Source organism: Brassica napus, chromosome C4 (assembly GCF_020379485.1).
Source record: "Brassica napus cultivar Da-Ae chromosome C4, Da-Ae, whole genome shotgun sequence".
NCBI lineage: Eukaryota > Viridiplantae > Streptophyta > Magnoliopsida > Brassicales > Brassicaceae > Brassica > Brassica napus.
In genome coordinates, this window is record NC_063447.1 from 13,380,956 (window position 1) to 13,405,966 (window position 25,011).

The 25,011-nt window shown below is 36.9% G+C and overlaps 3 protein-coding genes and 1 pseudogene across 4 annotated transcripts; 2 read left to right on the forward strand and 2 right to left on the reverse strand.

Annotated features, from left to right (window-relative positions):
• The first annotated feature begins 142 nt into the window (after positions 1-142).
• On the forward strand, positions 143-1,757 carry LOC125585798 (annotated as a pseudogene).
• Positions 1,624-7,200, forward strand: LOC106430021 (type II inositol polyphosphate 5-phosphatase 14). The gene is made up of 13 exons (XM_048754672.1): positions 1,624-1,894; positions 1,974-2,062; positions 2,205-3,242; positions 3,321-3,573; positions 3,682-4,486; positions 4,577-4,701; positions 4,898-4,982; positions 5,164-5,329; positions 5,436-5,476; positions 5,588-5,855; positions 5,979-6,102; positions 6,192-6,528; positions 6,619-7,200. The coding sequence occupies exons 3-13, from the start codon at positions 2,393-2,395 to the stop codon at positions 6,964-6,966; spliced, it is 3,402 nt and encodes a 1,133-aa protein (XP_048610629.1). The 5' UTR covers positions 1,624-1,894; positions 1,974-2,062; positions 2,205-2,392; the 3' UTR covers positions 6,967-7,200.
• Positions 7,139-9,919, reverse strand: LOC106430022 (ankyrin repeat-containing protein At5g02620-like). 2 transcript variants are annotated; one of them, XM_013870794.3, is made up of 3 exons: positions 8,749-9,919; positions 8,255-8,664; positions 7,139-8,175 (listed from the first exon to the last, which is right to left on the reverse strand). In XM_013870794.3, the coding sequence occupies exons 1-3, from the start codon at positions 9,422-9,424 to the stop codon at positions 7,309-7,311; spliced, it is 1,953 nt and encodes a 650-aa protein (XP_013726248.2). In that variant the 5' UTR covers positions 9,425-9,919; the 3' UTR covers positions 7,139-7,308. The 2 variants fall into 2 exon arrangements, with proteins under 2 accessions (XP_013726248.2, XP_013726247.2); XM_013870793.3 differs by having other exon boundaries at positions 8,252-8,664.
• A 2,198-nt stretch (positions 9,920-12,117) lies between these two features.
• On the reverse strand, positions 12,118-16,401 carry LOC106430039 (acetolactate synthase small subunit 2, chloroplastic). The gene is made up of 12 exons (XM_013870815.3): positions 16,069-16,401; positions 15,766-15,979; positions 15,565-15,648; positions 15,393-15,461; positions 14,797-14,880; positions 14,465-14,617; positions 14,006-14,092; positions 13,541-13,645; positions 13,347-13,469; positions 13,083-13,235; positions 12,796-12,861; positions 12,118-12,389 (listed from the first exon to the last, which is right to left on the reverse strand). Exons 1-12 carry the CDS (start codon positions 16,284-16,286, stop codon positions 12,300-12,302), a joined length of 1,446 nt encoding a protein of 481 aa, XP_013726269.2. The 5' UTR covers positions 16,287-16,401; the 3' UTR covers positions 12,118-12,299.
• Positions 16,402-25,011: the final 8,610 nt, after the last annotated feature.

Consider the following 25,011-nt stretch of genomic DNA (forward strand, 5'->3'; position numbering starts at 1 on the left):
TAAAGAAAAAGGAAAAGTTATTTTCCACTGTTTTGAAAACCGGACCGAACCGGCTGATCGGACCGAGTGACTTATCCATCTATCTGCTCCTATGATGCTTCTCTTCCCACTGGATGAGTGAGCAAACTCTGACGTTGGGCGGATGGCGGCTTCATGGCATTCTAACTGGTTACAAATTGTACTAAAAACCGGATTTGAGTTAAACCAACAAACTTGGTTAAAAACGGGTGAAACTCGTTAAAACCGGTGATTCTGTTTGATATTAAAACTCGGTTTTTCAAATTCACAAAGAAAAATATAGAAACTACAAATTTAAAAAAGAATTCGTTAAAAATTCATACTATTTTTAAAATATCAATTGAAATAAATTATTTTTATTTTGTTTTATATTATTTTAAAAAATTTCATTCCATTTTTATATTATTTTTAGATTATAACAATGATATAAAATAATTTTATAGTTATACGTATATATATATATATAGTTACTTAATAAAAATTAAGTTAAATTTAAAACTCGGTTGGACCGGTCCGAACGTTGACCCATCTACATAGTGGATGTCCCATCTGGTTTTGGAAACATTGTTATTTTCGTAATTTAAACAAAAAATATTTGTGTGTGATGGTGTGTAATTTTCTTATTTGACACGATTATTGTTGTACGATTCTGTGATCCTTATCTTAATCAAACAAAAACTCGTTTCGCCAAGGTTTATCGCTCAAATACAGTTTTTTTACAATTGAAGCTTCACAAGTCCAGGTATTGCTGATCTTATTCAAATCCATTTCGATTTGAATATTTTGGTCTGTGAAGTTCACTTAGAAATGTCACTGGGTGTTTGAATTTCAGAGAAAATGATTATATACGAGTGTTCCCGGTTCGGTGAAGGGTAATGTGATGAGGTGGAGAAGAAATATCAAAGCTTTTGGGTTAGTTGATAAAACTTGGCAACAAGTTATGGACAGAAGGAGAAGAAAGCTGACAGTGAAGAAGATGATGAGAAGGATGAAGTCAAGAAAGATACATCTAGAAAAAGATCAGCAGGAGAGACTGGGATGGAGGGAGAAGATAAGAGAGGTGATTGATAATCACAATGATGTTGAAGATGCAAAACCTTTTTTCTTGCTGATTATTGTCAACGAGGAAAATCCTAAGTAGCCTGAAGATGCTGATGGTTTATCTTCAACTAGTTTCTTTAATTAGATAACAATTAAGAACGAAAACAAGGATGATGATGATGGTGGAGATTGTTTTGGCAAGATGATCACTACATACATTACGCCTCATTAAAGATCTCACTGCTGCAGATGGGGAGGAGGCGGCGTTCAAAGATATAATTAAGTCCGCTCATGGTTCTTGTTCGCAACTGCTACAAAAGGTCTGTGGTAACTTCTTTTACTCTCTCAAATGCTTTTATGCCTAGTGGTCTCTTTGCTTGCCTCATACCATACCTGACTGACTCTGCCAAATTTCATGCCTGCTTTGATTCTCGCACCGCTACACATTCAGTACTGTTTCTGACATTTGGTTGATTAGCTTTGTTAATGGATTCAATTCAACTCACTTAGTGTTCACTACTGTCAACACTTTATTGTACTTGTAGGCAGATCTGGCTCTCCCTTCTTTCTTAAATCTGACTTGCTGATGGAATCTTTCAACCCTCATTATAGCATATTTCTAACTTTGTTGTTGAAATGAAGAAGTTTAGGTAAGAACTAGACAAGGGGATACAAGTAAGTGTGCTAATCACCATTCATACAAATTTGGTTTGCTGTGTGTTTTGGTTGATGCTGTGGTTGAGACTTGAGACTGATTTGGTTTCTTCTCTGCAAGTGTCTTTGTTCCCGGAGATCATCTTAACTTAAGCCGGAAAGACATTATACCGTGAGAAAGGTAATGCCTCAAAACCCCCTAATCGTTCAAAACCGGAATCTCTATTAGCTTCTTGTTGTACTTGAAACATATTTTGCAGGCATTAAGACAGCAGATGAGCTGTCAAAGATCATGGCTTTCTTGTTTGAATGGTGTTGCCAATTCCCAAGAACAGATTCCTTCAGTCCTGTAAGTGTGGATTAATCATATGCCTTGGTGATTATGTGAAGTAGTTTCTTTGCTAAGTCTTAAGAGAATGCATGAATTGATGAAGAAGTTATCAGTCTTTTGAATTTAAAATATATATTTTTTTAATTTCTTTCTTTCTCAGGTTGCTATTTATAGTGTGAGACTCAAAAGCAGAGACTTCGCGTTATCTACCATCTCTCTCTCGTGACGTGCTCCCTTCTCCACTTCTCTCTCTCAATCTCCCGTTCTCATCTCCTCTTCATGGTTGCATTCATTCCGGTTTCAAAAAATTTCTTCATTTGGCGAGAGTTCCTTTGATCTTCTTCTTCCATGGATTCGGTTATCATCGAACAAGACGAGCGTGAGGCGTTGTCATCGCTGGTTCCCTCTCATCCACCGCCGCGTAAGACACATTCCTACGTCGAGCAATACGAGCAGAAGCCGCAGCATCACCCGATCCGCAAATACAGCCTTGACGAGGGCTCAAGATCCGTGCCAACAGATTCCGAACCTGTCTATTTCGATTCCTCCGACGGCGAGTTCTCCACCGTAGACGGCAGAAATGGTGGCGACAGAGGCAATGAGGAGGATCACTGCGTCATCACCCCTCCGTCCAAACCAGCACCGCAGCGTGGTGAGATTGCTGGTCACGGAGGAGGAGGAGAAGAAGGAGGGAAAGACATTGAGCCCCTTCCGGAGTTCATGGGAGCAGGAGGTGGTGTAGACGTTTTCAAAGTTCCTGTCCGTGCAGCGGTGAACCCTGGACGCCCGCCGTGTCTTGAGATCCGGCCGCATCCGTTGAGAGAGACCCAAACAGGGAAGTTTCTGAGGAACATTGCTTGCACAGAAAGTCAGCTATGGGCGGGACAGGAGAACGGCGTGAGGTTCTGGAACCTGGAGGAAGCATACGAGGTCGGTTATGGTGTAGGCGGGCAGGTGCGGCGAGGGGACGAGGATACAGCGCCGTTTCATGAATCTGTTGCAATCTCTCCCACCTTGTGTTTGCTTATCGACCACGGGAATAGGCTTGTGTGGAGCGGCCACAAGGATGGCAAAATCAGGGCTTGGAAAATGGATCAGCCGGTTACCAACACTGCCGATGATTCAAAGCCTTTCAAGGAACGGCTTTCGTGGCAAGCTCATCGTGGTCCTGTGAATTACATTGTCATTAGCTCCTATGGTTAGTGTTGGCTGATTCTGATTCTGAGGTTTCATGGTTTGTTGATATTTGGATTCTCACATCCTTTTCGTGCTGCAGGTGATATGTGGTCATGCTCTGATGGCGGAGTGATTAAGATATGGACTTTTGATTCTTTAGAGAAGTCTCTTGTGCTTAAAGCAGAGGAGAAGCATATGGCTGCGTTGTTAGTGGAGAGGTCTGGTATTGACCTTAGGAGCCAAGTTACTGTCAATGGTACATGCAGCATTTCTTCCTCAGATGTCAAGTTTTTGTTAGTTGATACCGTAAGAGCTAAAGTGTGGGCCGTGCAGCATCTCTCATTTTCAATGTGGTAAGCTTTTCTTTGTTCTTAGTCTTCAACAGATTATGAATATATTAGAAATATTTGGAACTTTTTTCTGTTTTGATCATTCAAAGAAAGTGAGATGTAATTGTGCAGGGATGCTCAGAATAAAGATCTTCTGAAAGTCTTCAACATTGATGGACAAGTCGAAAACCGTGTGGATGGCACACCTGCACAAGGGCAACAAGTTGAAGAGACGAAAGCGAAGTTCTTCTCCACACCGAAAAAGGATAAATCTCAAGGCTTTCTGCAGAGATCACGGCATGCCATAATGGGAGCTGCAGGAGCTGTCCGCCGAGCTGCCACTAGAAGCACAGGAGCTTTCGCGGAAGATCCTAGGAAAGTTGAAGCTATTGCCATTGCGGCAGATGGGTCAATTTGGACTGGAAGCATGAACGGAGTAATTGCTCAGTGGGACGGAAATGGAAACCGCTTGCGCGAAGTAAACCATCATCAGCAGGCTGTTCTGTGCTTTTGCACTTTTGGTGATCGAATATATGTAGGTTATTCGAGTGGTTACATCCAGATTTTGGATCTTGGTGGAAAGCTAGTTGCAAGCTGGGTTTCACATAATGAACCTGTGATAAAGCTAGCAGCAGGTGGTGGTTTCATTTTTAGTTTAGCCACTCATGGTGGTGTGAGAGGATGGTATGTGACATCACCAGGACCTCTAGATAGCGTAATCCGAACGGATTTGTCTCAAAAGGGGAATACTTACGCCCGGCAGGACAGTGTTAAGATCTTGATTGGTACCTGGAATGTTGGTGAAGGACGAGCTTCAAGGGGAGCGCTTATGTCTTGGCTGGGCTCTGATGTTTCAGATGTTGGCATTGTAGCTGTGGGGTTGCAGGAGGTGGATATGGGGGCGGGTTTTCTTGCCATGTCTACTGCTAAGGAAACGGTAACTCCTGTTTGAGCTATTTACTCATGACTAATTTTTTGCCTGCGTTTGTTTGGTTTAAGTCGGCTCATCTTTGTGTTCCGGTCGCAGGTAGGGGTTGAAGGAAGTGTTGTGGGGAAATGGTGGATTGATGCAATTGGAAATGCACTGGATGAGAGAAACACTTTCGAACGTATGGGTTCAAGGCAATTAGCGGGACTGCTAATATCTCTTTGGTAGGCAAAGACTTCATTCCAGTCAAGTTACATTTTTGTCTTTCTCTATTGTTTACAGGTGTACCAGACAACAGTCTTTTTCTTTTCTTACATAGCACCTAAAGTCTTTCACCTGTCTTCAGAGTGTTAAGTCTATATATATTGTCCAAGGTTAACCATTATTTTTGTCACCTCATTCTCACAATTTTCTGCTTAGGGTGAGGAAGGATATTAGAACACATGTCGGAGATCTTGATGTTGCAGCAGTTCCATGTGGCTTTGGCCGCGCCATTGGCAACAAGGTCTGCCATTTAATATATCTTTCACTTAGTTATGTCTAATACAAAATCAGTTAGCGTGATGTGTGATTCAGTATCAATTAGTCTGGTGTTGGAAGTAGCTTCTCTTTTAGTGGTTACCTTGCTAACCTCAGTTGAGGATGAGTCATCATTGTTAATCAGATTAATACGTTGTTAAAAACAGGGAGGTGTGGGCTTGAGAATCAGAGTTTATGATCGGATTATGTGCTTTGTGAACTGTCACTTGGCTGCTCACTTGGAGGCAGTTACTCGGAGAAACGCCGATTTCAATCACATATATCGGTCAATGGTCTTCTCCAAAGGACAAAGTTTATATACTGTTCCAGCTGGTTTGTCTTGCTCACTTGTCTTCTCCATGTACTTATTTTGGCTGCTTTATTCTTCTGGCTTACAATTGACTCTCTCTCTCTCTCTCTCTCTCTCTCTCTCTTACAGCTGGTGCTTCATCATCTACCCAAGCACAAAAGAATAACACTGTATGAACTTAGCCTATTAGCGCACTAGTTACAGAATCTAACATTTTTTTGTTCTCGAGCTTTTGGTGTGTGTCCCTTCTAATGTTATTGTTCTTTTTCTTTGCTTCCAAGAATACAAACATCATCACTGAAGAGGAGAAATCTGATTTAGCAGCAGCAGACTTTGTTGCATTCTTTGGTGACTTCAATTATAGGTTATTTGGTATAACCTACGACGAGGCGAGGGACTTCATTTCTCACCGGTCATTTGATTGGCTCAGAGAGAAAGACCAACTCAGGGCAGAGATGAGTGAAGGAAAAGTGTTCCAAGGAATGCGTGAGGCGTTGATCACCTTTCCACCAACTTACAAATTCGAAAAGAATAAGCCAGGCCTTGGAGGTAAAAGATAGATTTGAAATTCTCTTCAAACTTATCCTGGTTGCTCAAGAACTCATCATGCTTGTAGAAAAGGAGAAAAAAATTGGACCAAGTAATTAAACTCTGCGCTGTTTCTATGTCCAGGGTATGATTCAGGGGAGAAGAAGCGTATACCTGCGTGGTGTGACAGAGTTATATTCAGAGATAACCAATCAACTCCATTTTCTGAGTGCAATCTGCAGTGCCCTGTTGTTTCTTGTACTGTAATGTAATGTTTCATCACGCAATCTCATGATCTTCTTTCTCTTTACTTTCACCTTTCGGCTTTCTCACCACCTTTTGCATTGTGTTTAACAGGTATGAAGCTTGCATGGATGTGACAGAGAGTGATCACAAACCTGTGCGCTGCAAACTTCATGCAAACATAGCTCACACCGATAAATCTGTGCGAAGACAGGAGCTGGGGAAAATAATAAAGTCTAGTGAGAAACTCAGATCCATGTTCGAGGAACTAAGATACGTTCCGGAAACATCAGTGAGCACAAACAGTATTCTTCTTCAGAGTCAGGACACGTTCATCTTCTCAATCACAAACAAGTCAAACTCGAGTAGAGCCCTCTTCAACATCGTCTGCAAGGGCCAGACTGTCGTTAGAGATGACGGAGGCACCTTTGGTCTCCCTCGCTGGCTTGAGGTTATTAATTATTCTCTTCTTTGTCACTAATTGTTTTTTTGGCCTTTTTAGAGATCAGAAAGTTTAATGATCAGATAACTATTTGTGTAGGTTTCTCCAGGAGCTGGTATGATAAAACCAGACGCTTCAGTGCAGGTGAAGGTTCATCATGAAGACTCAAACACCTCAGATGAGTCCTTTGATGGCATCCAACAACAAAACTCATCGTGTGAAGAAGCTTGCGACAAGGAAGTGACCCTGATGGTAATCATCCAGGGAAGCTGCTCGACCAGAACAACAAGCCACTCTATCAAAGTCCGCTACTGCTTCTCAGCAGCCAAATCAGTTAATCTCGCTTATTCCAAACCCAAACCCAACAACGCCACAAAGAATAATCAAGAGGGTTCCACTCGTTACCAGCCAGAGAATTACCGCGGTGGGAGCACCAGACGGGGTTGAAGATGATGATTCCTGCTAACATCACACACTATAGCTAGATCTTAGAAGCCATCTAAAGATATGCATCCAAACCAGACCCAGTAGGAGATCAAGTTTTATAATATTCACAACTAAGATTCTGAGTATCATCAGGTTATGGTTTCTTCAGTTCTCATTCTTTGATTCATTTAAATATCAGAAAAAGTGTATATTGCGTTGATACTTCATTGAACTCATTACAAATCTGTTATTCTACTCGAGAAACTCTGAAAAAATATCGAATAGCAACGGTTTACAGATACAAAATACAAGTATATACTGGCCACTCTTACATGAGGAGAGTATCCTGTCCAAATTGGTTGTTCATAGTGCATACATTCTCTTGTTGTATTCACCATTTAGAATCTCTGAATCAGAAGGCATACGAGACATAGAGAAGGACTGAGACTTGCTTCTCTCTTTCCTTATGCTTTTTAACTTAGATTCCTCCACCCTGTGCATGATCACACAGTAACACATGGCACCGATCGTTGTCAACATGATGGTGCCGCCAATGACAGTTGCACATACGGCCAACCACATCTCCTCTTTGCCCACAACAATGTAAGAGAGGGAAACAAAGGCAATGGATATGAACAGACAAGCACACCACATGAGCTTGTTGATCACAAAGACGAGCTTCTTCTTCGCCTTTTCCTCAATCACAACAACTGAAGTCTGCACAACAACAACAGCTAAGGATATAAACAGTGCCAAGCTGTCAAAGATGAAGAAGACCAGAAACGGTGCTTTGTTCGCTATATGAGCTTGTCCTAGCAAATCTCCTTTCGACCGGTCCTCTTCATATTGACCAGGGATTGTGAAAATGGCTGCGAAAGCCACGGTGGCGATAAGCACAGCCACGACGGTTGCCGAGTTGATAGCGTTGTTTAGACCGCTAATGTGAAGCTTCTTGAGTCTCTTTGCTATCTTCTGGACTCTTACACCGGTTTGTCTAGACTGCTGAAGCTGAGATTGTACCTCGTGCTTTATGTCGCTGACTGTTTGCTTGAGTTGCTTAGCTGGGTTCTGAGGCTTCCCTAGATCTTTAGCTGTAGCAGCTCCTGCTTCTTTCAGAACCGACGCAAGCTCTGCGTTTCCTATCCTCTCAGCAACATCGAGTGGCGTATCTCCAGCTTTGTTTATTGGGTTGAGGTTAATGCCTTCAAAAGATAACAAACATCGGACTATCTGCATAGAAGAAAGATCATTCCATGATAAATAACGAATTTGAATGATTGAGAAAAGCTAAGTAAAGAGTTACTACTACCTTGATACGGCCCTTGTTTGTGGCAATGTGCAATGGAGTGTTCCCTTTGTTATCCTCAACGCTCAAAACCGCAACATCAGGCTTCACCAACTCAACAACGATCCCATCGTTTTGACGTTTAACAGCCATGTGAAGAGCAGTTTGTCCCTTTTTATCAGTTCTAAACCCAATGCTTGGATCATTACCTATCAGAGACTTAACAACTTCCACATGACCCATCCTCGCTGCAGAGTGAAGCGCGGTTTTACCATTGTTCTTAGCTATCTTAGCCAAGTTAGAATCCGTCTCCAGAAGAAGATTCACCACATCGATGTGCCCTTGCGTTGCAGCTGTGTGTAACGCAGTTGTACATAGTAAATCAGTTGTCATCGCCAAGTTTGGGAATGTCTCCAACAGAATCTTCAACACCTCTGCAAAAAGAAGAAAAGAAAAAAGTAAGAGAACAATCCAATCCATGGATGGTGGTTCTATAGTTTTAGATTGTTTTTAATTACCAAGATGGCCTTGTTTAGCTGCGACATGGAACGGATCAAACCCGTTTCTAGCAGCGATTGAAGCAGTTTGGAGATCCATACGCTCCAACATCTCCTCAACAACAGCTGAATGACCATTCTCTGCAGCAGTGTAAAGAGGAGTCTCTCCTTCAAGATTCTGCTTTGACAACAACTCCTCTCCATCGCAACCGCCTCGAAACAGATCTTTAACCTTACCTAAGTTCCCAGTTCTAGCAGCTATATGAAGAGGCGAGTCACCTCTCTTCCCTGGCGACTCAGTCTTCTTCCTCCTCTCGCCGATGAAGCTCAACTGCCTCTCCATCACCACACGGAAGCTCTTCTGCTTCTCTAAGAACCCGCCGCGGAAACTCTTCTGCCTCTCCATCGTTGTTGATGCTTTGCCAAAACTAGGAAGCTTCTCCATAATAAGTCCGCGTTTCTGATTCTCTGCAGTGGTCACGCCTCGGAAGCTCTGTTGCTTCTCCATTGATCTTCCGAGCCTGCTTGGGTGATGATGATTCTCGACACTCACGCCTTGGAAACTGACTTGTTTCTCTAAAGATCTAGCCTTTCTTGGCGGGTTGTTGTTGTTCTCCACGCATCGAAAACTCTGTTGCCTCTCCATTGTTTTCGTCTGATGCACAGGACTACTCTGCTTCTCCTCCATTATAGTCATACTGTTACTCCAATGTTTTCGTCGTTATCAACAAAGATACCTAAACCCAGTTTACTTATAACCCCAAATCTAGAAAAAGATACAAACTTTTTCTTGATATCACCTCGAAGAATCCATGTTTAAGAAAGAAAGAAATGAACTTTATGGAAAACGAATTGGCGAGAAGACAGCAGATTTCATCCCAAAGCTGTGAATAAACTTGGAATTGATTGAAGATTGGAAAAGGAAAAAGTTAAGATTGAAGCTGATTGATTCAGTTACCTTCTCAGAAGACCAAGAAAAAACATTAGCAAAATCTGAGAAACCCCAAAAGAGCTCGAGTTTGAGTCTTTTTTGTGCTCTCACCACATGTATGAAGATTTAATTCCTCAGCCGTAGATGAAGAAGCTGCGCAGATACAGAGAAGGGAGAGAGAGAGAGAGAGAGAGAGAGAGAGAGAGAGAGAGAGAATGTCAGAACATCAGCATCATCCAAAATTCTTTTTTAGCAGACACCACAACTCTTTTGTTATTATTATTAGTGCCTTCTTTTAACACGCTTCAATTTCACCTCACTCGAGAGATAATAAAACGTTTATGTTTTTATTATTTTTGTGTGTCGGAAGATATCAAGTTTAAAGTCTGTAAAATACTGAAATGTGTAATAAACAGAGATTCAAATCCTAACTAAACTTTTAAGATTTTTCTAATATTTTTTTTTAAATAAGAACAAATATTTGTAAGTATTAGATTGTTCGATTCTAATATCATTCAATTTATTTCACATATAAAATAGTATAAAAGTGTTTATGATTTATTAGGTTATAAAAGAATTGGTTGGACTTGAAGCCAAACATTTGTTGGTGGAGGACTGGAGGTCACTACTGACTAAAGATTATTGACTCTTCTATTGATGATGGTGCCATGTCACCTAATTCGAGTTTAAAGTCTAAAGAAGGTAAAATTTAAAGACAATACAACTTGTCATAATTAATAGGGATCTCTAATTACTATTCTCGAGTGGTTTGTTAAAAAGACAAGTTATTGTCACTTATAGTAAGCTAGCCTTTTTGTTTATCGCTTTGTTATTTCTTTTTTAATGCATCGCTTTGTTAGTTTTTTTTTTTTTTTTTTTTGATAATTCAGGAATTTCCCACTTACGTGGATCATTCTCCTAGACTCGGTTAGACAGCGGTCCACTTCACCCGGGAGGACTTTACCTGGGCTGGGACAAGGCCCAACACCCAGTACCGCATTTGTTAGTTAAATAACGATTTCTCTTAGTTTTATAAGGACGGCTAAAAGAAAAATGGATTTTTTTTAAAAAAGGTTTTAAAACTCTGCATTTCTAGCCAAAATTTACTTCTTTTATTAAAAGATGTTAAAAATTAATTTTACTGGATTTTTTTTCATAGCTGTTTAAGTTTTATTTTTTCAAGAAAGCAGCTAGTTTGTGTGTTACTATACTCTTTACCTCATTATTAAAGATAATTAATCTCATTTCACTGTAAACTTACGATATTACCGTTTACAATAATGAGTATATTATTTTCAATACTATAAATTCAATAATTTATGTTTCATAGAAGACCAGGAAAATAATGATTTATTTTGTTCGGTCGAGAAAGTATTGATATAAGATGATCAATCATCCCCTAAATAAACGAGCAAGCCATAAAAAAGCACGTGGTCAGCTCGTTAATCATTGTGCTTTTATAATTCCAATATAACAAAACTTTTTCTTTCACATATGCATATTAAAAAAAACACTTCTTCCTCCATTTTTCCAAATATAAGGTTTTCTATCACATGTAATACGATGATTCAAAGCTTTCCCCAATAAATCTCGAAAAAATTGTTAGATATTGGAACATGTATTTAGGGCATTCCCAACCCCTTTCTGGACGTTAAAATGATTGAACTTCTTTTGTCACGATTTCGAAAACCAGTAAATTTGAGGATATTGTTGTCCCCGTCCAGGTGCAGTAGGCGACATTTTTCCCCCACAAAAATAGAGCAAATCCAAATTTATTTGATATTGAGTTTGTGTAAAAGTTTTTGGTAAAAGAATTTGTATTAAGTTTCTATAATCAAAAACAGTAGTCATACGAATAGATAACAAACTCTTTTCTTTAATTTTTAGAATTACGAGGGGATAATAATTCTAAAAGGGGATAGATAATACGAAAACCTTTTAGACAAAAAATTAAGAGGGGAATATATACTTTTGAATTGCTGATATGCGTAGGAGAGCTGCAGAGAATGTTATTAGCATATATGCTATTATTGGTACATGATTTGAGAGTAATCTTGACAACCTATACTTACAAACAACTACAACATAATTAGTTTGTTTGGTTCACCATTTCGTTTCTTTCTTTTTTGCTAAAATTTGGTGCTGGTTGACCATATTAATAAGAAGTTATACTCTAATGGGGTTGCATGTTCGACTAACTTAGGTGGAATAATGGCTGACAAAATGTTGACCACTAGCCAGTTATCCGTTAGTGGAACATGCACGTAAACTTTCAGATACAAATATTTTTAGGTACATGTCCGGTTCAGTCACCGCCTACTTAGTTTGACTTTGACTCTACATTTTAACAAAGTCAGTCCATTTGTGCTCTAGATCTGTAGTCTTTTATAGATGAATCACATACCCCTATTGGGAGAGCGAAGACTGACACATATTTCTCAAAATAGAGGAGCTGAAAATTAAAGTCACTAAAATCCAAAATCTACTTAATTATAAAATAAATAAAGCCCCAAACATATCTACAGTCTCTCTCTGGCTTGACCTTTGGGTTGTCTCATAAAACTAGTGAAACTTTTATATTCAGAAGTCTTTTTTGCTGTTCCATGGATACAGCTTTGTATCCTACTCTGCGATTGGATTATTAACTTGATAAAGGGAAGGAGTATCCACGAAGATAATTAGAGTCCACTCCAGATTCACGAGCCAATGCCACACGCCCGGTTCTTGCTACCTGTGATTCATTGTACATGAGAGAGAGAGAGATATCAACACTGAGGCAATTAAAGTAGCAATGACTGTTAAACTGATTCTTGTTCTAAGCACAACCAGATGAGTTAGAACACAACCGAACATGGTCCAGCTTCGGTTCTCGATTTTACAAGACTTAGATTTCACTCCTCTGTTTCTAAGACTACAAACTGTTAAATGTTTCAACTTTATCCGAACAACTGAGTCAGCCTTCTACTTACAGCTCAGGATTTTATCTAGGACTACTATGAACTACTGCCAATTTTCATTTGGATTTGTGGTTCAGAGACCATGCGAAGGATAACAACAACATTGATGGATCTAGTTAACGCTAACACTTCCAAGTTATAACATTGAGTAAGATATGAAAATAGATTGCAAAAACTAACCTCGCATATACCGTAGGGCTCCAACAACCTTTGCAGTGCCACCATCTTGTCAAGATCACCAGTAAGCTGTATCCACCACAAACAAATGTCAGCAACAAATCCCAAAAATCTAAGGAAGAAAGGGATTAAGATGGAAATTCCAAGCCTGCTTCATATATTTTGTCAAACAAGTTAAAAAGACATGGAAAGGTGTGAAACTTTTAAGATATCTCTATTGGCGTGATCTCTCATCTGATCTGCAACTACACATCAAATAGAAATTCAGTTTTAAGAGAAATGCATTTTACCTGCAGTGTAATTGTATGATCGGACACGTCAACAGTTTTAGCCCTGAAAACACTAGCAATGTCCAGGACATCTCTTCTTGCAGCAGCATTCACAGCAATCTTAATCAGCATCAGTTCTCTCTCAGCAAATGGCAAATGAGTAAGATCACGCACCTGCCGTAAAATCCCCACAAAATTTAATAAATGCTTTGGATAGTTATTGTACAGCATCTTCGGGAATCTTGTCACAGAAGCTTGTACAAAATCAGGAACAACTGATTATACCTCATGCACATCTACGAGTTTATAAAGTTGCTGCACCAATTTGCTGACTGATTCATCTGTTGCAGGAACAACTGTTGTAATGCGTGAAATGCCCTCTGTTTCAGCATGTCCTACAGCCAAGCTCTAGACCAAAAAGAGGATCGGTCAGTGTAAGTAAATTTCAAGAGTATGTGTAGGAGAGATAAGGACTATGCCTGAATATTGTATCCCCTTCGAGCGAAAACACCAGTTACAAGATTAAGGACTCCTGGAACATCGTTTACAAGCAAAGATAGAGTGTGGGACCGTAGTCCACTCGTCTGAAAGATCAGAAAAGAAGAATTATTATAAAAGAAACAAAAATAACCTAGTAACACTGCCATCTACGCAAGTAAATAGAAACAATCTCCACAACCATCTTACATACTCCATGTATTTATGTAAGTAAATTGATCACACCTAACCATGTCTACCTTAAAACATTGGAAATGACTCATTCGTACGAAATTAATAGTAAGGATTGTTCAAACTCAAGAGTTCCAGACAACCTGGTCCTGTACTGCAAACCAGATTCTGAACCCGCTACCATTTATGTTATATATTTATTTAGCAACATGGATGTGCCATACCTATGGCAGTATCTATAGAATCTATATAAATCTAGCAACAAACTCACTTACATCTTCGTCCGTGAGAAGTCCCCAGTGAGCGTCAAGAACATGATGTACCATCAGGTCAGAAGTTGGCTCAACGGGATAAACATCTCCCTACACTTCAAAGCAGAGATAACTTTTAACACTGGAAGTTTCTTGTGAGGAGATTTAATTTAGTTACGGCTACAAACAAAAAAAAGCGTTTGACTTGCATGCCTAAAGAATTTTCTCCTTTTGAGAGAAGCACATTAGTTTGTTCTTATTTTTCAGTTGTATACAAGCATACTTAGATCTGCAGACCATCAAAGATGTGCAATTCCCAATTGCAGTTCCAAACAATCGTACGCAGCCACCACAAAGAAAAAGAAAATAACCACCCTCTATAGTTCCGTTAAACTTCATAAAATGACATAATGCCAAATCTGAAAGAAAAGTTAGGAGCTTCAAGCTCAAATTAAGCAATCTAAGTAGGAGAGAATCACGCACCCCTGCTGGTTTTTCATTTGGAGGGAGCACATCTCCTTTTTTGCTACCTCGAAGAACATTAACAGGTGCTTGCTCCTTGAGATCTGGATAGGACGCTGCTGAAAATCTCCAAAATGGAGCAGTAGCACCCATCTTTTCCCTTCTCAGTGCTATCTGTTAATAAAATCATCATTCCACATTTCTTATATAAAGTGAAAGTACACAAGATCTGTCTTTATGACCAATGTCCACTGAAAGATGTAATTATTAAATACATCCATTAGAAAGCACACACTGGATGATAATATGATATTCAAATGCCATACAATCTAGTTACTCCACAAATCCCCTACCTTTCCTGTCCTGACAATCTCTCTGATCTGAAACTTTCTCAAATTTCTTTCTACAGCAATCATCTTCCCAGGATCTCCAGTTACCTGCAAGATAGCTTAAGAAGTGAATACTAAAGAACTAAACTATGTAAATTACAGAATATCCCACGTCCTCATAACCAAGGTAAAAACAACAATATGTGTATGGTCTTGTTTCTCTAACTATCATAAACAACAATAATCACTCCCACAGAAATCAGAACAGACAATACAATTTAGAATTCAGATTAGTGTCATAGTATGCTTCAAATGTAGCAACCTGTTCAAGAACTTTCACGTAATATTAGTTAGTAGACTGTCAAATATATTAAAGGAGACACACCATAAGTTTCTAACAAACCAAAATACACAAAACATAAATTGAATCTCTGTTCGGAAACAAAAGCCTGCATGTGGATTATCATAAGTTCAAAAAAAAAAAAAGCAGCATAGATCAAATGATACACTAGAAGAAAAAAGATTTGTCTTCCAATGATTAGTAAGAGGATGAAAACAGAAGTCCAAAACCCATAGACTATTATAGAGTAAAACAAAGCACAAATCATAAGAAGATGTACCTCGATAGTCAATGCATGTTCCGAAATATCCACAACTCTTGCTCTGAATGTGTTAACTAGCCACATGATCTGTAAATTCATAGAAAATAAAAAATCCACCTTTATACTGAACCAAAATCAACCAGCAAGTAGACAGTAAACTCTAACATCTCCCATAGGCAAAGAAGACTACCTCTGCCCTGGATTCCGGATGCGCATTCACTTTCACAAGCATCAGCTCTCGCTCCACTTGCGGCTCACTCGAGATATCTTCAACCTAATTACCAATTCAAAGTCAGTTAAAGTATTTGGAGATGCATGCAAAAATCGAAACTTTACATAGTCCTAAAGCAGTGACAAGTAAATCAGGCGATTTAGAAGAAAAAAATACAACCTTGAGAACATTAACGAGCTTCTGGAGCTGCTCGATGACCTGCTGAAGCACCCTCTCAGTACCAGAGACAACAATGGTGAACAGAGCCTTGTCCCTGTTCAAACCAACAGCAAGACTCTGGATATTGTACCCTCTCCTGGCAAAGACTCCTGCAATCCTGTTAATCATCCCGCTTTCATCTCCAACGAACACTGAAATCGTGTGCTTCCTCACCCTGTTTCCAAAACAACACAACACATTATCATCATGTTACAAAAGACTTGTAATAAAAAGTCTTAATTATGTAATGAATATTCACACTACTTCGAATTTGGAGTTGCGGAGGAAGCGTCAGAGACGTTCCCGTTGACGCATCTGACGATTCTCTCCGTTCTCTTGCCCATTTCATTGCCACGCGTCGAAGGTTTCATCGTTGGGAACGATACACGCGTCGTCGAGGGGAAGAGAGGGAGAGAAGGATCGGTGCATGCCGATCTCGAGGAGAAGAGAGATAGGGAGGAGGTTGATGAAACTGACGCCATTTGAAGAGAAGAGAGACGAGGATTTGCCTACTGCCGAGTGTGGGATTCTGAAGATTGTAACTGAAACAGGAATCATAGTACGAGAAAAGTTTTCGAGTGGGCGTCTATTCGTGGGTCATACATTAACCCTAAGTGGGCTTTAAAGCCTAAAAGGGCTGACGTGTCAACCTTATCTAAATGTTGAGAATATTCATGGATAGTTTTGGTAATTAGAGAAGTTTAGGTTTATCACAGTAAAAACTCTATAAGTTTATTATGGGACTATATTATTTTATTGACTATCCATGAATATTCTTATTGTTTGTCTTTTTTTTTGTCATTAATGTGATGGATGGAAATTTTGAAATTACATAGATTGATGAGTTTGATATAAGAATGAGCGACGAAGTCATATACTGATATTTTCATATCTTATATGTTCAAAATTGAGAGTGATGAAACTTGTTAGTGTTTACTTGTTTGTATATAAATTAAGAGAGAGAGAGAGAGAGAAAGTTTTCTCTCTAGAGTCTCTCCCCCAGCACCTTTAACCTAACCGCCACGTCTTCTGCTCAACCATCTCGGTGGTCGGATGCTTCTGCTCCGGTCGCCATCCCTGATTGTGCTCCGATGTCCAAGCCTTCTCCATGTTGCTCTCTCGTAATGTCTCTTCTCTTTCCTTGGCGGCTCTGGATTTTCTTCAGATCTATCGGAAATCATGGGCGTCCACGGTTTCTTCGGAGTTCCAGCGAGGTGAGGTAGACCGAGGGTTCCTCAGGGGCTTTGAATCAGCCTGGGATGAGTCAATTGTGCTCAGATCTGGGTCAGATCTGAGGCCCGAGAACCACCAGTTTCGTGTGATGCACCGTCGCTGCTCCTGGCTCTAGGTTTCGCTCCAATCAATTTGTTCCACCGCTGGCCCAAGGTATGTGTAGAGCTTCTCCTCTCAGTCTCTGAGCGAAAAGTGGTGTGTAGGCTCGCCACAGAGGACCTCTGTTTTTAGTTTGTGATTCAGCTACCATGGCGTTCTCCTGTGAGCTCTTGTGCTCTCCCTTCTAGTTTGTTGATGCTGATAATTAGGGTTTTTAGGACAACCCTACGAAGGTGTCTTTGCTTGAAGGTGTAGCTCTCGTTCACAATTGGTGATGCCTGTTGTTGAGGAGTCTTTCGTCAGCCTCCTTCTGCGTTCTCACGTCCCTTCTTTTGCCTCCGGCGAAAGCTTTGTGTTCCCTCTCGATGTCTCCACCACATCCTCTAGGTCCGTGGCCGGTTGAAAGGGTGATATTACCGCCTGCATTGACCTGATTTCTGCTCTTCCTCTTCACTGGTTGGAATGTCGGGTTTACACTTTGTCTTTCTGCTGCGTCAGATTCGGGTCTGTTTGTTCGGCGTCCTCGTCCTCTAGTGTTTTGAGGCTGTTTCCAGGCGCCTCCGTTGAAGCTGTTTGGAGCCACCTTCGTGTGTGCGTTTGTCTGAACTGCTTGTAGCTATTCTCTTGTTCACCTTAGGTGATCAGGAAGCAGTTTGCTAGGGATCAATTATGTTGTCTCTTGTTCTAGTTTTAAATTAGCTTCATTGCTCACCATTAATGGTTTGCTCTAGACCTAAATTATAGTTTCTTAGGGGTTTTTTACTTTTTTTTTTGCGATTCCTAAGAACATAATGGCTTTAATTAGCAGATTTTGGTTCAAATTTTGTAACCAAACCATCATTCTAGTAATGACATTATATATAAATCAAATAGTGCATGGAAAAAGATAATAAATTTGGATTTAAAAATTTAACAATTTAAATAAACAATAAAATAAAATTTTCCTCTTATTTCACCAATTGTTTTTATAAAAACATAGAATTTTAATATATTAAAAAAACTTATAACATTTTTAAAATTACACACTTAGGAAATTATTTTATTTATATATTTTTTCTGGACTTTGGTATAGATGATTTGGAGTTGACCAAAAAGTCTGAAATATGGCCCAATATAATCTAATCTATTAAAACTGAAGTACAATTAGAAATTAACCTCTCACTTTACCTTTTTAATTACAAATTTATGTCATTGAGATAATAACTATTTATTCCACACAATCATTTATTTCCTGCGCCATGCGCATATATAAAATATTTTAAAATGTTATATATAAATAAATTTTTCTATTTTTCTATTTTACTTTTATTAGTTTAAAAAATAAAACCATAATGTAATTGTTTTTAGTTTGATTTATTCAAGTTTACTTTGACCTTTTAATTTTGCATTATTTAATTTTTGATAAAAATAATTGAAATTTATAAAGTTACTTTATTATATTATTATTTATTTAATTTCCATTTTTAAATATGCCTATTTGTAAATATATAAATTATTTCTAATAATATATACATTAAATAAAAATAACTTATATACGTTGATAAAATATATTTTAAACTATACTTATTTTAATAATAAAATATGATTTATATATTGATGTAAAATTTTAATATCGTAATTATTATTTATATATAAAAACATGGGAAATTGCCAAAAATATCATTTATAAAGTACCACTTTTCATGTTTACACTAACCACTTTTACCTTCATCTTTAATGAAGAGTAAAACACATTTATAACATTTTGATTAACTTTGACAAAAAGACATATGGTTAACTAATATAAAATTAAAACATCAACTCTAAACCCTAAATCATCAATTCTAAACCCTAAACCATCAAACATCAACTCTAAATTCTAAACCCAAAACCTTCAAATCTAAACCCTAAAATATCAAGTCTAAACCCTAAACCCTAAATCTAAACTTAAAACATCAACTCTAAACCCTAAATCATCAACTCTAAACCCTAAACCAGGAAACATCAACTCTAAACCCTAAACCCTAAACTTTCAAATCTAAACCCTAAAACATCAACTCTAAACCCTAAACCCTATCTTTCAAATCTAAACCCTAAAACATCAATTCTAAACCCTAAACGTAAACCGTAAACTCTAAACCCTATATTTTTCTGAAATTCGAACCCTAAACCCTAAAATTCTAAACCTTAAAATCTAAACCCTAAAACATAAACTCTAAACCCTAAACCTTAAACCTTCAAATCTAAACCCTAAAACTCTAAACTTTCAAATCTAAACCTAAAACATCAACTCTAAACCCTAAACCCTAAAACCCTAAAACCCTAAGCCTTCAAATATAAACCCTAAAACATCAACTCTAGGGTTTTAGGATTTAGGGTTTAGGAATTAGTATTTAGGGTTTAGGGTTTAGGGTTTAAAGTTGAAAGTTTAGGGTTTAGGGTTTAGATTTGATGTTTTAGGGTTTAGGGTTAATTTTTTAGAGTTTAGGGTTTAGGGAGTAGGGTTTAGGATTTAGTGTTGATAGCTTAGGGTTTAGTGTTGATGGTTTAGGGTTTAGAGTTGAAGTTTAAGGTTTAGGGTTTAGAGTTGATGTTTTAGAGTTTAGAGTTCAAGGTTTAGGGTTTAGGGTTTAGAGTTGATGTTTTGGGGTTTATGGTTTAGAGTTGATGTTTCAGGGTTTAGGGTTCATATTTCAAAAACAAATAGGGTTTAGGATTGATAGTTTAGGGTATAGTGTTCGTATATAAAATAAAAGAGTTTAGGATTGATGGTTTAGGGTTTAGAGTTGAGTTTTAGAGTTTAGGGCTTGAATTTGGATATAGTTTAATTCGAAAAAAAATTAAAAAAATATTTTTTATTTTTTTAGATTTTTATTTCCTTAAATATTTATTTATTATATATATAAAGAATAAGGGCATAAGAGTCTTTTGCCTCTTAAGAAAGAAGATATTTTTGAAAATGTTCCTTTAGTGATGGTAAAAATGAAAAATGGTGGCATGAAAATGGTAAACATGTAATTTCCCAAAAAAACATATTATTTTAATAGATATAGAAAAGTTATTAGCTAAATATTTTATAACTGATGAAATGAAGGATTTGATATATATTATGCATAATTTAAACTATATAACATTCATTTTTTTACAAATTTGTTAAATATTGCTATTGATTTGATTTATGAAAAAAAGTGCTAATCCTTTTTGAAATTGTCACAAATCACTTTGTTGATTCAGAAAGTGTAACTTTTTTTATACATAGACATATTTGTTCTATTTTTCAAACCAGTTTGGTTACGAGGATGAAGACTTTGATACTGTATTCTAATATTTGTTTGGTGCACCCAAAGATTTCGATTATCAATCTATGAAGAAGAGGTTCGATGTTGGTGCTCACCCTTCATGGTTTTCTGGTTTCTGTTGACCTTATGGATATTATTAGTATCTATAGTAATAAAGCAGAGTTTTCTCTCACCTTAGCCCTCCACATCAGCAGGAACCTATAGGCAAAAAAGGACACGTGTCTTCTCTTTTCCGTTCAACAACATATCTTTGTTTTAACTTGGGTTCTTAATACTTGTTCTTTTGGTGGGCTATTCCTGTAAATATCCATGTATGGCCTATCTAATTGTTTTCCCCAAAAACGACCACATATGTCTCAACTCTTCCTCCGCCACTCTTCGTCTCCTAGATACTCCGACTACCGCCCTAAAACGTATTAGATCTCCTTTAATCTCAACATTAACTTCGAACCCACTTTCTCTCAATTAAACATTGTCATTATCAAATGTAACCCCTTGAAGCTCTTGAGTATAAATGTGTTTCTTCTCTGCGATGAAACCCACCTTCCCATCCGATACAAACCCTGGTCGCCGGAGATGACTTACCCTCCCACGACTCCGCTCACGCTTCACCTTTACGATGATCATTAAGCGTTGCAATAATGTCAAGTCATCAAGATCACCCACAATTCCTACTAACTCTTTTTCAATGGAAGTATCACTCTACCTTCTCGACTTCATTCCACTCACATGTATATATACACCTCCTCAAAGTGTTAGATGTATCGTTTATCTCTTCTGTTTTGCAGAGCTTCTTGGTTTTGTTCAAAAGTTATCTTCCAATCATGGCAACTTCTCAGATCCAGAATTGAAGGCCGGCCGCTGCAAACAGAGTCTTCAGACAAGACTATTTTGTTTTTGGGAAGGGTGGAATTACAAGAAAGGGAAAGGGAGTGAACGGATTGGTGTTGATATGGTTCTTATTGATCACAACCAGCACCCTCCTCTACCTAATTTTGAATTAAACGTAAGTAACAATACTAATAGTTAGTGTTAGCAAGACTTTAAAGTTGTTAATTGTTGTGGATGCTTGAACTTTCTCAGGGAGGGAATGACCATATGTCTGGTGCTAGAGCAATCAAGAAAAAGCCACCTGCTTTGAACACTATTCGCCTGAACAATGGAGGCTGCACAGCTAATGTGAATGCTACAAGCCATGCACTCCCCGTGTACATCCCAATTTAGGACCCTGATTGGAACAGTGACATTGGAGAGGAGGAGTTAGTTGAAGAGGAAGGCTGAAGCGCTAAGAAGACCCGCAAAGACTAAGTGATCTATATCGGGAGTGAGTGTGAGCTGGTTTAGTGTCATAGCTATTTTGCATTTCAGACTTTGTTTTTATGTTTTCTGCATCGTGAGTAACTACATTTCCAACATATTCTGAACCTACGGTAGGTTCTTTGTTTTTTTTTTCAAAATTATCTGCATATTTGACTTTTTGTTGATCCATTTATATTAGTGAACACATATCTGAAACAATTATTTACATCATCATCTCGATTAAATCACATGATTAGTTTGCTTGGAAGATTATCTGCATATTTGACTTTGTTCAAGATACTACAAGAATCGTGAAAACAAAACTTTGAAACTTTTACAGCCTCCTTTGAACAAAAAAAAGACAACCTCGACTTGCATTATCTAAGAAGAACAAACTAAGATTGCAACTACGAGAAAATGCTTTTCCAAATGTTCATCAGCCTCTATTTTTTGTGGATTCATCTTTCCGATAATAATAGGTTTATGCACATTCACCTAACCACTTACGATTCAGATTACCTCCACTCTTACTTAAAAAATCTAATACTTTGTCAACAAGTCAGAGATAATAACGATCGGACTTTCACTCGAAAAGTTAACAAAGAGAGCAGCAAATCACATTTCTAACTGTGACAAAACAAAAGATTCAAGGAAAACAGCTGTAGCCCAAGCTTCAATACAACTTGACCAAAACTAGGCCTAACCGAAACAAGACAGCTAAAACCACATCAATTAACTTATCACAATCAGTAAGTTGTCTAAAACCACATCGATTAACTTATATCACAATCAGTATAACATAAAACACAACAATAAAATAAACAAATAACTACGGGAAACAATCCGCGACAACTAATAATAAGCAGAAATACACGATGTTTTATAACTGGTTTGTGACAATCTATAACTTGAGCTGTGACAACTAATAATTTAGATAAAATACATAATATAATAAGCAGAAAAATCAATAAAACCCAAAATAAGAGAAATTCATTATAATATTGCTTTACATGTTTTATAAAATCCAGACCAATAAAAATAAAAATTGAATCACACGAAAAAGTAATTTGGTCAGCAAAACCAAATTAAAGAAATTAATAAGATAAAATATGGATAACCGTATTTAAAGATTAATAAATATTCAAATATACAATATAAAATAATAAACTGTAAAAATAAAACATAACTCAAAGCATATAAATTTTAAGAATAAAATTATGAAATTCATAAGAACAAAAAGTAAGAAATGACCCGTCAAACCATTGACCATCTATATCCACTTACTTTTCTAAAGATTTTATGACAAAATGTTTATCAGATGAAAACTTAAAAATTCTTCATGTAAAAAACATTCAAGAATATTATGATAAAAACAACGCTGACAGCAGCTTCCATCATCTACAAACATCAGTAGACGGTTATACCTAGGTGAGGTTATGTATACAGTCTAACAATGCTTTGCAAAGGTGAAAAATATAAGAGAAACCTACATTGATAAAATTGGTTGGACGCAAGACTATAAGCTTGGCGATCAATGATAGAGTCAATTGCATTAAGAAAATATTGCATGGAATATTAGTTAAAAACTTAAGTGTTACTTTATCATTTTACAAGCAACAAAGGTTACAATATTTGTCATCCAAACAACATCAACAAGAGATACAAAAACTGTTATTTCTATAAGCAATGATGAAATTCATCTACTTCAATTGATAAGTGGTGAGTCAATTTTTATTGCTTAACATTTGAACATTAGATCCCAATTACTTTTATGTACTTCAACAATAACAATTATTTGTAGATTTATGTTGGCCACAAATATAAAAATATTATTACTCTTTTACGATTACTTTTTGTCTAACTTTCTTTTCTCAGACATATATACTACATAAAATAAACGTTTATACAATACATTAAAAACTTAATAGTTTAACAGAGAAGCAAACAAATATCTATCAAAGAAAATTTATACACTCCAAAAGAAAAATTCTACCACACTATTATGATTTAATTCCAAAGGCACCAATAACAAACACATCACATACTTTTCAAGAAAAACAAAAAAATAACATATGTGAATAGCCCAACGGCAAACAATCCACGCGTAGCAAACACATACATGTTTTTCCATTTTAGGACATTAACTTAATCGCTAGGTGTTTGCCCGCACATGCGGGCTTAATCGTTTTACAAATATTTATTAGTTTATTTTTATTAATTCAAAAATCAGCATGATAACTTATTATTTATGTTTTCAAAAAAAGTAAATTAAACATTAAATTATATATATATGACAAAAAAAATTAATTAAAATATATATGTTTATTATTGTGCAGAAATTTTAAAAGAAAACATTCACATATTAGAAATATTTTAGAAAATATCTTTATACAAATTTAGTTGATTAATATTTATTTATAAAAAAATTATATGTTATTTTTCTAACTTTTATAATTGAAATTTTTTTTAAGGTAACAACAAAATATCTAAGAATTTTCTTATTTAAAAAATCTAATATTATTAATAAAAATTTGTTTTAATTATATATAAAACTCATTAAGGATAACATTCCCCTTGACTTTAACCACTTAATTTATTATAATTTTTTTATATATTTCTTTTAAATTTTATAATTGAAAAATATGTTTTAAGATAAAAACACAATATATAAGAATTATCTTATTCTTTTAAAAAAATTAATATTATTAATAAATTTTCTTTTTTGATTATATAATTAATTATATATAAAATTCATTAAGGGTAGTATAGATATTAACCGCTCTAACTCTGAATGTGAGAGCTCCCTTGCTAAAATTTACTTCGCAAATAATAGTATAGACTATATTTAATTTGGCGTAACTATCAGCTATTAATTATATTTTTATTGAATCGATCAATGAAAAACACTTACACTCCTGTTACTAACCACTATCAAATGAATCAAAAAATAATTTTAAACTCACTAGAGAATAAAACGTATGAACCCGGCGCGTAGCGCCGGAATACAACTAGTATATATTATGACAAAGAAAAATAAGTAGTAGAAGAAGGAGAGAAAAAAGGAGGATTTTTATAGGAAGAAAAGGAAGAAGTATAAAAAATAAAAGAAGAAAGTTACAGTTCTAGGAATGCTGGAGATCAAAGTTTCAATTTGATGAAAAGGAAAAATTTAAAGATGTCAAACATGAATGCATTCATTTAATTTCTCATGATCAACATTTCGGGTATTGGTTCGGTTCGGTTTGGGTATTTCGGGTTTCGGGTAGTTCAGATAGGGGGCTAAAGGATCCATTTAGTA